At 36.4% G+C, this 14,151-nt stretch overlaps 1 protein-coding gene across 1 annotated transcript in view; it reads left to right on the top strand.

Annotated features, from left to right (window-relative positions):
* The window catches only part of smid (nuclear valosin-containing protein-like smid), a 115,020-nt gene that overhangs the window by 48,314 nt on the left and 52,555 nt on the right, over window positions 1-14,151 (top strand). The window contains exon 4 of the mRNA XM_089098767.1: window positions 2,522-2,801. Coding sequence (XP_088954893.1) covers window positions 2,522-2,801 — 280 coding nt within the window. The remainder of the gene's footprint in view (window positions 1-2,521; window positions 2,802-14,151) is intronic.

Genomic DNA, 14,151 nt, shown 5'->3' with positions numbered 1-14,151 from the left:
TGGAGGGCATAACATATTTCAGCACAATATATATCAATGCAAATCAGGACTTCATTCTTAGACAACTGAAAAGACTTTTGGAGGAGGTGAAATGGGACATTAATTTTACTTAGAATCGAGATAATCGACTTGAGGAACTGAGTTTGGTCAATCTTTGACCAATCACGACGATACTGCCGTGCTGAGGAATTACGTGCTAGTGGACTACTTTGAAAAACCTAAGATGGCACACCAATAGAGCAAATTATAGGTAAGTTGTCAGACAGCTGATAATCATATATAACGTTAAATGTATCGGCAGTCAGATTTGAAGGTACAGCAACGTGGTCCAAGCTAGAGGTTCGTGAAAACGTGTGAATATATGTAAAATTGGATATTCTATCTAATACACACAAAAAATCATTAAATAAACCCTTAACTAGTACGTGGAGACGCCTGAGAATCTGGTTGAGACCTAGACTCCGATTTTTTTTCTACACAAGAACCTAACTTTTCGCAGGATAAAGTGAATAATCGCTCTGACTGATCGTTGGAGTAATCAGTGGGTAGATACACACTAATATAAACACGGAAGTCCACTCTCACAGCTAAGTAATGATCATTTAGGTCGAACAAGCTAGAACGGAGAGCCGATTTAACGGAAGTAACAAGTCCACCAGAGGGTCTGCCTCTGTTATTCAGCTTTCTAGCAGGCACGGAGTACGACGTCATGCCATCAAGTGTAAGTATGTTGATAGCATGTTTAGTAACAAAATGTTTCTGAGGTAAAATCACGTAATAACTGCATTTGAGGCTTGGAAGCTAAGACAGTTTATTTATCCATTTATGGTCCACGAAAGTAAAAATAAGTCCACGGCCTTAAGTTTCGCGGTTTTTTGGGCACTTTACAATATAACAGGTATGACCACTGGTGTTGCAACAAACGCAAAAGGCACTTTTTTAGCATGGAGTATCAGGTGTCGATTTGTGAACACAGTGCACTGTTCTAACAATTCACGGCGAGGTGACCAATCGCATGACAATTGAAGCAGCGACGTGGTAGGAACACGAACTCTTCAACCGGAAGGCGTTCATATCCCACTTTCATAGATGCTTTCAGAAACGTATCAAGATCAGTTCGAACCTGAAAGTAAACTTTAAATGTTCGGGACTTGCCACAATGTCCTGTTTTAGTGCACATGTGGATTAGCTGTTTCAGCGACAGTTCATCTAAATCTTCCAGCACTCGCTTAATTGCCGCGACAAAAGCAGGCTCTTTGAAGGAAATGTTGTGCGATGGAATGTTACGTAACCGTTACGTAACATACGTAAAAGTGTAATGTTACGTAACGCACCATAAAGCTATGCTAGCGAGAAAGGTTTAAGGGGTGCACTGTAAAAGAATCATAATTCTCTCTTCTGAAGTCTAGCTACAAGATAGTGTACTCAATACCGGTATGGTACCTTTCATCAGCAGTATCTTATCAGCGTGGTACCTGCAACTGGAAGGTATATTTTTTTTGTATTTGAGCTTTTCCAGCAAAATGCCATGTTTTCAGTGTTTTTGGACCGAATTAAAATTCATATCTAATAAGAAATTAGATATGGATGCTGTTTGAATAGAAATTGTGGATTTTCAAAACTATCCTATTATGGCACAGTGGGATTAACTTCTGCTTGATAATATGAAACTCGAATTCAGCTGCAGTTACCCGTTACAGGGTCTGTAATTTAATTCAGGGGATGAAATCATGCGAAAGCATCTCCATAACAATCCAAACAAAAAGAAGACCGATGCGTGGACTTTACAATAAGTGGGTTCCAGGTGCAAATTGTAACTTAATTCGCATATATTTAAAAATTAATGTGAACGTGGAACGCTTTTTAACTAATGCCTTAATACGCATTATAATAATTATTAATTTATGAATCATTTAAGTATGAAAAATTGACTATTGATGCCTCTATATTCATTAATTCTCATGAGATTGGTTATTTGCCGCCATTTTTCCCAAGTTGATGATCACTATGCAGAAGCTAATGCATTAAAGAGGCTAGTTAACTGTATTCAAAAAAATTTGATACGCAGTTCATTTTCGGTATGTTAATTGGCATACCGAACCTGGAACGAAAAATTTCATTTTTACTATGTTTTATTAACTTTCTGTCGAACATGGAACACGATCAGTGATGGACTGCAGATTTTAGTAGTCTGTTAGTCCAACTATCTTTATTCTAAGTCAAAACAATGTTTTTTACCCATTGGTAGATGCTACGTTCCCTTTAGATAGGTATTCTACCCACAAGAAAAGGAGAGCTTAAAATAGCTTTAATTGAGATAAGTATCATTCTACGGTTTGAATCAGGTATGGAAAAAGTTCCAAAGCTGCGAGTAGCAGAATTCGACAGAATTCAAAAAGCTGCCAAATCTGCCAACAAGCTTCACTAAGCCATGAAAAACTGCCAAGTAGTATTGTTACTATGCTACCCCGTTTTTTCCACGGCGGGTATGAATACTATCAACCTATCTCCTCTTCCATAGGGTAGAAGAAGAGTCAGAGCTGGATGAAATAATGATCATAGACCCTACCTTCGACTCCGCTCCAGTGACTCCGAGTATAGAAACTTCCAGAAAAACGATTGTCGCTAAGCGAGCTGAAGTTAAAGTAGGACAGAAAAGGCCACATAGTTTGCTGGAATCAGAAGCTCAGCAGAATGACCAGAAGAAGAAGACAGTCAAAACAAGGAAGGGTGGAGGTTTCACACCAGTGATTTCGACAGCATCGTTTACAGATATTGGAGGGAATAATAAAACTATTCACGTATGTTATATTTTTAACATTAGACCTAAAGTAACATAGAATATGTTAAGACGTGGAATTTTTTTTCAAGTTGAAAGGTGCAAGTGACGTTACTATGGGAATTCATTTTTCGCTTCTTTTAGTCCCCCCTTTTTTTAATGTCCTTTTTATTTTTTTTAATATGTATTTATTTATTTTTGTTTAGTTTGAGCAATTTTTATCTTTTTAACTTTTTAAATGACATTTTACAGCTAAATTATTGACTTACGAATGATTATTCATTCTGATTTTTCTTTTTCTTTCTCGTTTTGGCATTTTTTGCCAAATTTCGTTTTTTTATGATATTTTTTACTCCAAAGTCCGAATTTAGTCCTTCGGGGCTCGTAATAATGATTTTTTGAAACAAATATCCTATCTTCATGGTCATTTATCGTATTTAAATCATAAAGCAAAGTTTTTGAGGTGTTCCTACAACAGTTAAAAAGAAGAACTCATTTGAATACCTATTTAAAAAGAGTGCTAAAGGTATTTACTTTTATAACTTTAATAAATCAAATAATATTAACATTTTGATTATTAAACATCATTATATGTATATTAAGCTGACAATGCACATTCATTTGTATTTTTTTCAGTAAAGTGCAAATTATGTTCTGGCCTTGGGCAGGCTTAGGGGTTTTGAGCCCAACTTATGTTAATTTCTGCTCGTTTTGAGTTTGACTCAGTTATTTATTGTAATTTCTGTTCGTTTTGGGTTTCATTTATTTATTGATGCTGATTTGTGGTAGTTTCACGATTGGTAGATTATTTGATTTTATCTTTGCTCATTTTTTGTTCAATGGAGCTCTTTACTGTTCTTTGAAAAACTTGTTTTGTGGAAAAAGTTTTTTTTAAGGGGGAACGGAATAGAAAAATTCCGGGCTATCTCTTCCATGTTAAATATTTTTAGCTTTTCAGGCGACACCAGACGCATAAAGGCATCAATTTTGGTTTCTATCTGTTTCCCTGATCTAGCAACATAATCTGAGTTTGCTAATTTTTTTTTCTGGGCTTTCTAAATTAGGCTTTTTCGTGCAAATTCCATTTCAACTTGTCTAAAAGAACGGCAAATACAAGTATAATAAAATAAACATGGACTTGTAGAGGATTTTGAAAGGAATAACTTGACTTTTAGTGTTTTTTCCTAATTAATTCAAAAAAGGCATTTCCATAAGTTTATTTGTTTCTACTAAAAGTTGTTACCATCAGTTTTATATTAGAAACTCCTGAACTGTTGCATATTTAGTTTCAATAGGCGGGCATAAATACCAGTCTTCAGATGATATACAGTCAGGGTTTCAACTTGTATCGGCTGGCATGATAAGTGAATGTTACAACATATTATGCAAATGGAAATGCTCCGTCAAATTAGGCTGCTGTCAAAGATTTTGAAAGAAGAGAAAGGCAATTAAAGAAGAACTTGGCCTAGTTAGTTCACCAACCGTGCTGTGTTAAATACAAGAGCGCCGGCGGAAAATTTTCGGGGGGAGGGTGGCAGACGCCAAAATATCAGTGGTGGTTGGGTGACATGGAATATATTTCAGGATTTTGTTTTTGTAGCATTAAGCTTATTTTTAAATACTTTTAGAAAAGAACTCTCAGATAAAAAGAGCAATAAGATTGCCTGCCAACTGAAACAAAATACAGTGAATTTTAAACCGCAAGGATTCCTGGCAAAAGGATCAATTTGTTTAATCAATAATATATTTAATTATTACGTATTTAATTTTAAAAGAAAATCAAACTCAAACCAAAATTACAGAAAGATTGCTTTTGTAGATTATAACAGTTCTAGACTTGCCTTTATTCAATTTCCTACGCCTTATAATACTTTACACAAGGAGTAGAGATACTCAAAAATCATCCTGCCTGCAAAGATACCACTTTTTTATTTTATAACAGCCATCTTTCATAGCAGGACAATTCTTTCCCTATAACTTAAATCCGTTATACATTCATAAATTAATAAAAATAAAACAGAACATCGAAAGAAAAAAAAAATTCGAACGTATTAGTAGGGTGTAAAGTGTACACTATTTATTTTCATTGTACTATTAAACTAAAAAAAAAATGAACAATTTAAAAAAAAAAAAATTCGTAAAAATATAATCTTATAAAAAATTTTTTGAAAAAAAACTGGATGTAGAGTGATTTGGACCAATATTCACCGAAACAAGAAATTTAATTCTCGTGAGAATTGCTACCCCGGCAGTATTGGCTTTTATGCTAATTCTAAATATTTAGAATTCATTCATTATATTGTAACCCACCCAAAACCAACAGTCTGAGAAAATTGACCTGATTTTTGAAAAAAGAACCCCCCCCCTCAAAAAAAAAGCAATGGATCTTATTTAAAAGCTATTTATTAGATACATAATATCAGATAACCCTACCATAGAGGTTTCAAGGTCCAATCTTCAAAATTTGGAATTTTGGATTTTTTTTCCAAAAGAAACATCTTCAATGTATATTTATTTGTTTTTTTTTTTCCGAGGGGAGATTTTATCAAACCAATGGTCCAAAATAATTGAGAGGGATCTCTTTCAAGCGTAAATTTAAATTTCCTTTTAAAGTGACCATACATCAGATTGGACCATAGGAAAGTTTTGTTTTCGTGCTGTTTTAGAGCACAAGAGTAAAACTTTACCCCAAAGAGGATAAACTCGCAGTCAATTTCACATTATGAGATGCTACGGGATTTAAATGTATGAATCAAACTGTTTTAGGTCTTCCAGTTATAGAAGAAGCAACGCCCCATGGTGGCGGTACAGAATCCAACCCATTTGAGATGCGTTAGTTGTCAGTAAATGTGGCTCCGCGTTTGGCAATCTGTACTTGTGTATCAGCTATAAGGAGGGGGGTGAGTCGGTATTAAGGCAGTGGCAGGGTGGATTCCTTAAAATAAACATTTTGGTGGACAAACTGTTGACTCTTCATGAAGCTTCAAATAAATGTATAAAGAGGCAGGAGGAGTAGGACTTAATTAAATTGTTTTACTATACAGCAAAAATTTTGCATTCCTATTTCTACCAGCACAGAGGTGGATAGCAAGGCAGTTCATCATCAGCCCCGCCAGGAAATTTCTTTGGGGTTGCAAATACTGCAAGGAACTTAGTTTTCAGCAATTTTAAATTGAGGTATTTTCTTTTTCTAGTTCTATGAAGTACTTGAATGTATTTAAAAAAATCTAGGTAATGTATTTACCGATAAGAAAATCCTATTTTAGAGGTTGTGACGGCTTTAGTTATGTAGAAGATCAAAATTCTCACAGAATTTCCATCCACACAAATAATGATACTTCTGTTCTTCCAACCGAAATTATTTTGTAGTAACATTAACGAGGACTTCTTACAAAAATTACTATTCATTGCAAATTCTTTTAGTAGCCTATATGCAAATTTAATCCAAAATTAAAATTGAAAATTTAAACGTCGGATGGTACTAGTACACGTACAATTATGGATTTACACATTTTAAAAACAATTAACCAGGGATTTAAGGAAGAGGTACCTCAAATTATATCTTGGTTAGGCCTGGGTATGATTTGGAAAACAATCGGAAGTTAGATAAAAAAAAAGAGCGTTTCGACTGAAAGCAAGAAATAGATTTGAAACATATTCGAAAAGATTTTTCTTTATATGAAGCGGACGGGTTCCTCCTCACCTCCTTGCTCTTTGTTGTGAATTTTGGTCTTTTTTCGAAATTTTGAAGAAAATTTGCAATTGGAAAGATAATATTTTTCAAAGCACTAAAAATACGTTTGTTTAACAAGCAAGGTGTTGAGAAGCCGGCAGTCCCGCTTATATACAAAGTATTTATATGGGCTTTAACTTTTAAACTTGCTTCTTACTTTAGTTGAAAATCCTTTTCTATTTGTTTAATTATATTTCATGAAACTGTAAAGTTTTATGAATACAGTAGTTTTGGTAACGCAGAAAAAACGACCAATAGTTCAATGATCTCTGTTTGGATTTTGTGAGTATTCAAACAGTTCACGGTAATTAACTGTAAGTACGGAGCGACCCGGCTCAATAGTAACCGAAACTCTAAAAAACTGAATTTTGATACCAATTGATATATCAAAAGAATTGGCTTATTATGCTGATTCCAAATATATAAGTTTCATTAAGTTTAGTTTGACCCATCAAAAGCTGAGAGCCAGGGAAAATTTGTCTGGTTTTCAAAAAAAGGTGGAAAACTCCCTCGAAGTTATAGAGTTTTAGTAAAAATCACACACCATCAGATTCAGCGTATTAAAGATCCCTGTTGTAGAGATATCAAGCTCATATCTGCAAAAATGTGGAATTTCGTAATTTTGCTAGAAGAAAGATCCATGCGTGTTTACTTGTTTTTTGTTTTTTTTTCCATGGGTGATCGTATTGATCCAGTGGGCACAGACCGTCGAGAGAGGGTTCATTCTAATGGAAATAAAAGATTCTAGTGCCCTTTTTAAGCAACAAAAACAATTGGAGGGCAACTAGTCCCCCTCCCATGTAACCTTTTTCCAAAATCGTCTGATCAAAATTTTGAGATGGATTTTTTCTTCAGCATAGTTGAAAGGCCCAATAACTATGTCTTTAGAAATAAAAAGGCCTCCTTCAGCCCCTTGGGAAATGTTTTTAAGTTATAAAATTTATCCATTGCTTTTTATGTTTTTGGGAATATGCATAAATTTTTCGGGTTGGGTGGATATGAATTGTCTGCTGGGAGGATTTTACACGGGGAGAATTTTCCATGGAGAGGGAAGTTTCCAGGGGAGGGGGGGGTGAACTTTTCAGGGGAAATTTTACACTTGGTGAATTTGCTAGAATTCCTACACAAAATTCCTTTATGTCTTGCTTCTTCTTTGCCGATTCAATTTTAGGCGTGGAGATGTTAAGGGTAATTGTTCGGGGCAAATTTTCGCCAGGATTGAATTGCCCAGAGGATATTTTTGTGGGAAGGGGGATTTTTTCGTGGAGGGGGCCAGGTATCCTGGCGTTTTAAAAAAAAAACAATCAGAAATTCAATTAAAAATCAAGTTTTTTCAACTGAAATTAAGGAGCAACATTAAAACTTTTTTTTATGATATTTTCATGGATATTTTTTAAGAATATCGATAGTTTTTAACTTTATTATCAAACACCAAAATATGTAATGCCTTTAGACTCAATTGTTTATAAAAAGTAACGCACTAACAAAGTAGTTTGTTCAATGTAAAACATTAAATCTAAGATTAAGAAAATCAAATAAAAATTTGTAGTGTGGAGAATGTGTTCTCTGTACTTGCGACTGTGCAGCTGGGGTTCAGATACTGTGCGGCTATAGGGTGTGTTATTTCTTTCCACTCACTGTGGTCAGTTTTTGTATACCAGAACAAATTATTTTACCACAATTTTATTAGCCCTCTTAAAGTTTTGTGTTGAAATGAAGATATTGTTGGCGGTTTTCAATAAAAATTTATGAAACGCAATTTAAGTAAAGAGCAATGAAGTTTGAATTTATTAATCTTCTTGACACGGAAGGAATTGTCATAGAAACTTTGGAAGGTGCTCATTCAGCTGAAAGTTTTAGCGCTTTTTATAAGAATCAAAGGGATTGATACAAATCGATTTACCTCCCAAGCCTGTTTTCACAACCCTTCTTCCAAACATATTTTATCAAAATTAGCCATTTTGTTGAAAATGGTCAAAACGTCATTAAGTTTTCCCGTACTATATTTATTCTTTTTTTTTGTTAACCCGGGTTATAGCCATCTCCCCCCCCTTCTGAATCATAAATACTACTTGGAAAAAATCGATAAATTCCCTAATTTTTCATTCTTGCCCTGGGGTCTGTTAGAGGCGATGCATGACAGATATATGAATTTTAGTTGTCTGCTATTTAGCCCCCTTCTCCTCAATTACTTTCCGACATACCTTTCAAAAAGGCCCTGAAATTTTCACCTTAATAACCTCGGCTCTTCTAAGGCTATTTCTGATAGAAAATTTTAACAACCCACATCCAAATTATATGCTCTGGTGTTGGTAAAAAAAAACCTTTCTAAAATTACTTTAAAGCAATCAAAATTACAAGTGGTTATAGTCGTAAATAGTTGCAGTCAAATTAATGACTGGTCGCAGTCGTTGCTAAAGTAGCAACAGTAGGCGGCCTGAAAGTCTACAGATGAAGCCCCTAGCTATTCTTAATATATTACAGATACGCCTTTTTTATAAGCCATTTGTCCATAGTGCCCTTTGATTTAGTTAAGAAATACCCTTCAACATTCACTAGCGTTTCGCATTGACACCCTTAGTCTTTTGGAACACATGTGGTTTGAAACATTTCCTCCTTTCTTAGTGATAAATCCTGTGTGTAAACAATCAAAAAATTGCATAAGTTTAAATTGCCAAGTAATTTGCCAAAAATAACGATATTCTTTATTGTCAATATTTTATCAATCATCCTTACGTTTCTTCCTCTAAATAAGTAATGTTCAAATTTTATTTCTCCTTCATATAACCAGGAGGCAAACAGTGGATTTTTGTTTAGTTCGCAATGCCCCTAAGCATCCAATGAAGTTTCACATTTAGACCCTTACTATTTTGTGACACAACCAGGTTCGAACATTTTTTCCTTTCCTAATGACAAATCCTGTGTAAACAATAAAAAAATTGCATAATCTATAAATTGTCAAATAATTTACCCTAAATAATATGGGTGCGGGCAGGGAGGCCATGCCCCCCCTGGATATTTGTTACTACAAAGCTGTTATGAGAGAACCAAATGTAAGAGAGCAAAATAAAGAAAAAACATGGAAAAAATGTGTGTCGCCCTTTTGTCGGATGCCTGCCTATAGATTGTCACGCTTTGTAAAGAAAATAAAAAATCTAATTTGTGATTGAGTGATTCTTGTCTAGTTTTCCAGAAAAGGTTTCGCTATATGATTTATTTCAAGCAACAACAACGAACAAAACACTATCAAATCATAGGCAGCGCGCTAGCGCTGCCTAAGTAAACAACGATGTGGGCACAATGTGTTTTTTTTTTTTCTCCATACCCAGGCACTTCGCATCGAAGGAGTTGTCGTAGAAAGTTCGAAAAGGGCTCATTCGATTGGAAATTGGAGTGGCTAGTGCCCTTTTTAATAGTCGAAAGTGATTGGAGGGCAACTAGCCCCCCCAGGCTCATCATTCCCCCAAACACATCCAATCAAAATTTTGAGATAGCCATTTTGTTCAGCGTAGTTGATTTTTGGATAGAAAATAACTTTTTGAGGAGGGCACTCCCCCAAAATCCTCGGGGCAAGGGTTTTATGTTATGCACTGGGGGCATATCAGTTTTGTATAAAAAGGCGTTGTCAGAGACACTTCAAAAAAAGCTCATTTGTTTGGAAATTAAAAGGGCTAGTGCCCTTTTTAATAGTCAAAAGTGTTCGGAGGGCAACTAGCCCCCCCCCCCCCCACGCCAATCATTCCCTCCAACACATCCAATCAAAATTTTGAGATAGCCATTTTGTTCAGCGTAGTTGATATCCACATAGAAAATACCTTTTTGAGGAGGACACTCCCCCACAACCCTCGGGGCAACGGTTTCAAGTTATGCCTTGGAGGCAAATAAGGTTTTTAATAGAAGGCGTTGTTGTAGAAACTTCAAAAAAGGCTCATTCCATTGGGAATTAAAGGGTTAGTGCCCTTTTTAACAGTCGAAAGTGATTGTAGGGTAACTAGCCCCCCCCCCACGCCCCTCATTCCCCCACACACATCCAATCAAAATTTTGAGATAGCCATTTTGTTCAGCGTAGTTGATTTCCAAATAAGAAAATATCTTTTTGAGGAGGACACTTCCCCCCAACCCTCAGGGCACGGGCTTTAAGTTCTTCCCTGGGGGCATATAAGGTTTTTATAGAAGGCGTTGTCGTAGAAACTTCAAAAAAGGCTCATTTGACTGGAAATTCAAACGGCTAGTGCCCTTTTTAATAGTCGAAAGTGATTGGAGGGCAACTATCCCCCCCTCACTCCCATCACTCCCCTAAACATATTCAATCAAAATTTTGAGATAGCCATTTTGTTCAGCGTAGTTAATTTCTTGATAGATAATATGTTTTTAAGGAGGACACTCCCCCAAAACCCTCGGGGCAAGGGTTTTAAGTTATGCCACATCACACATCACAAAATTTGGTAAATTCCCAAGTTGCTGGAAACAAGGTTTTATAACACCTGTCCCTAAAAAATGCACCAGTCTGACTTTCCCCAACATTCGCCCCATTACACTCACTTTTGTTTTTTCCAAACTTTATGAAGGTTTCCTCTGTGACTGGCTTAAGGATAAAATTTGTCCGCGTATTGACACCCGGCAGTTTAGTAACTTAAAGAAAACTTCCACCACCCATTACCTTGTGCACTTGATGCATACCATCGTAAGTAAACTTGATAAACCAAATGTCTGGCTGAACCTTGTCTTAGTTGATTTCAAAAAAGCTTTTGACCTGGTTGACCACACCACCATAATTCGTTCACTACTGGTTAACTTTAAAGTTGATCCCCTGTTAGCAAATATTGTTACATCGTTTCTTTCAAATATTATTTGAAAAAAACTACGTTTTCTAAAGAGTTAAAGAGGCTGAGTTACAAGGTCGAACCTTAAAACGTACAGGGATTAGGAGGCACAGTTGGGGGGCTGCCACCCCCCAAACCCCCGCTTTCGCAGCCTTTAAATATAAAAAAAAATTTCTTTAAATTGAAAGTAAGGAGCGACATTAAAACTTAAAAAGACCAGAAATTATTCCGTATATGAAAGAGGCTGTGCCCTCCTCAACGCCTCGCTCTTTACGCTAAAGTTTGACTTTCTCACAACTCTTTTTTTAAACAATAAAAACTTTAGCGTAAAGAGCGAGGCGTTGAGGAGGGCACAGCCTCTTTCATATACGGAATAATTTCTGTTCTTTTTAAGTTTTAATGTCGCTCCTTACTTTCAGTTTAAAGAAATTTTTTTTTATATTTAAAGGCTGCGAAAGCGGGGGGTTTGGGGGGTGGTAGCCCCCAACTGTGCCTCCTAATCCCTGTACGTTTTAAGGTTCGACCTTGTAACTCAGCCTCTTTAACTCTTTAGAAAACGTAGTTTTTTTCAAATAATTTCTGCACGTTTTTGTACAGTTTATTACTTATTATTGCTTGACTAACTGTTAGCTGATCGTGTCAGGAGTTAAAGTTGGGGGCTGCCGCCCCCCAAACCCCCCGCTCTTGAACATTCTTGTGTTAAGGCTTTTAATTCCTGAATACTCAAATCACGTCGTACAGGGTGCCTCCTAATCCCTGTACGTTTTAAGGTTCGAACTTGTGACTCAGCCTCTTTAACAGCCCCCCAACTGTGCCTCCTAATCCCTGTACGTTTTAAGGGTCGACCTTGTAACTCAGCCTCTTTAACTCTTTAGAAAACGTAATTTTTTTCAAATAATTTAAAAAAGAAACTGAGTTTCTTTTCAAAGTATATGAAAAAGTTGCTCTGATGGTGAATCGAACCCGAGTTTTCCGCCTGAAAGTCTGAAGTCTCAGCCGCTGGACTATACAAACACAATAGTAATTGTTGTTTAGCAAATAGAAGGTATTTTCGACGCAAGCAAATTCCCAAAAATCTTGATATGTGGTTTTTGGAAAACAGGGAAGGAGTGATCAGATTGAGCTGAAATTTCGACTATAAGCTCCCAGGCACCAGGAAAGCTTATCCTCAAAATTTCAGCCCGATCAGACACCGTTAATGGGGGGGTTGTGGAGGGAAAAATTAACATGGGCTAAGATAGGAAAACGAGGTTTTTCGTAAATTTAAATTCGGGGGATAATTTTTTCGGTCTGAAAATATCAAAAGGCCCTAACAGGTCGAATTCTGCTTCAAATGAGTCCTCATTCAACCGGATCCGGGGCCAACTGTGACCTTTAGGCATGGCTAAGAAAAAAAAAAAGAGATGAATTTTAAGTGGCTATATTTGGTTTTTTGAAAACAGGGAAGGAGTGATCCGATTCAGCTGAAATTTCGTGGATTAGCTCCCGGGCCCTAGGAAAGCTTAACCTCTAAATTTCAGCCCAATCGGACAACAATAAAGGGGGGCTTTGGTGGGAGGGTCCAAACTTCCGGCCCACTTTACCCCATGAAGATAAAGTCGGAGGAGGATGAAATTTTGCAAGTTTCTCAGTTTGAGCTTGGGCTACAAAATGCAATTACCGCCGTCTCTCTGCGACCTCTAGGACCTGAAATCGCTTAACATTGTGGTGGGTCGCCTCTTTATAGAGGCACAAGTGTGCCTCCTTGATAGATCTCAAGTTGTTAAATACAAAAATATTTTCTCTAACTCCCTCCCTATATATTGCGGAATTCCTCAAGGAACCTTATTGGGACCACTTTTATTTCTAGTCATGATTAACGATATTGGTAAGGACTTCCCCCACAGGTGGAAATACGTGGATGACTTGTCGATCCTCGAAGTATGTCACAGGAATATTAAAAGTGACCCCTTTGAAATCCTAACCGATATTTCGGATGAAGCTAAAAACCTAAATATGAAAGTAAATTCCACAAAATCAAATACAATGACGATACATTTCTTAAAACCCACCCCCACTTTCCTTGACTCTATCCCCTCAGATATTTCTGTGTCTTCCTTTAAGTTACTCGTGGTTACAATTTCCTCTAATTTAAAGTGGGATATCCACGTGAAAGATATTGTCCGTAGAGCTAATGCGTCCATGTCTCTCCTTGAGCTCTTGAATAAATTTAACGTCCCCCCATCCCATTCTTTAAGGGTTTATACTTCCTTTGTCCGCACGCATCTTGAATATGCTTGTCTAGTTTGGCATCCTGGCATCTCCCGTAATGAATCAGATAAAATTGAATCTATTCAAAAAAGAGCCCTAAGATTAATTTTTAAAGAAACTTTGGTACCATATTCACTCCTTCTAAAAAAGGCCAAGCTGGAAACTCTTGAGCACAGGAGAGGAACTCTGTGCCTCCATTTTGCAAAAAATGCAAGAATACACCCTCCCGCGGAAAATATGTTCCCCAATAGACGTTCTCCATCCAGACACCATCTTCAACACACTGCTTCTGAACCTACACCTACCTTATCCTCTATTCGTTGTTTAACCCCCAAGTATGAAAAAACCTTTGTCTTCGTCATTATTTTTTTGTTCTGGTGATACCCTTGCTTGTGTCTGTTTGGTTCTTCCGTTCCCTCCCCTTTTTATATACTCTCTTTTAAACCTTTTTAACACTATTTTTATCTCAATTTTTTTTTTTGGTTTTGTTTTAGTTTGTGCCTTTTTAACTTTCTTACACTTTACACTTTTTGTTTTTTAGACTAATGAATGGCTTTGCCTTTCTG

Source organism: Artemia sp. Qi Xiang Cuo, chromosome 13, assembly GCF_049724085.1.
Source record: "Artemia sp. Qi Xiang Cuo chromosome 13, ASM4972408v1, whole genome shotgun sequence".
NCBI lineage: Eukaryota > Metazoa > Arthropoda > Branchiopoda > Anostraca > Artemiidae > Artemia > Artemia sp. Qi Xiang Cuo.
This window is presented reverse-complemented; position numbering and strand designations above follow the sequence as displayed.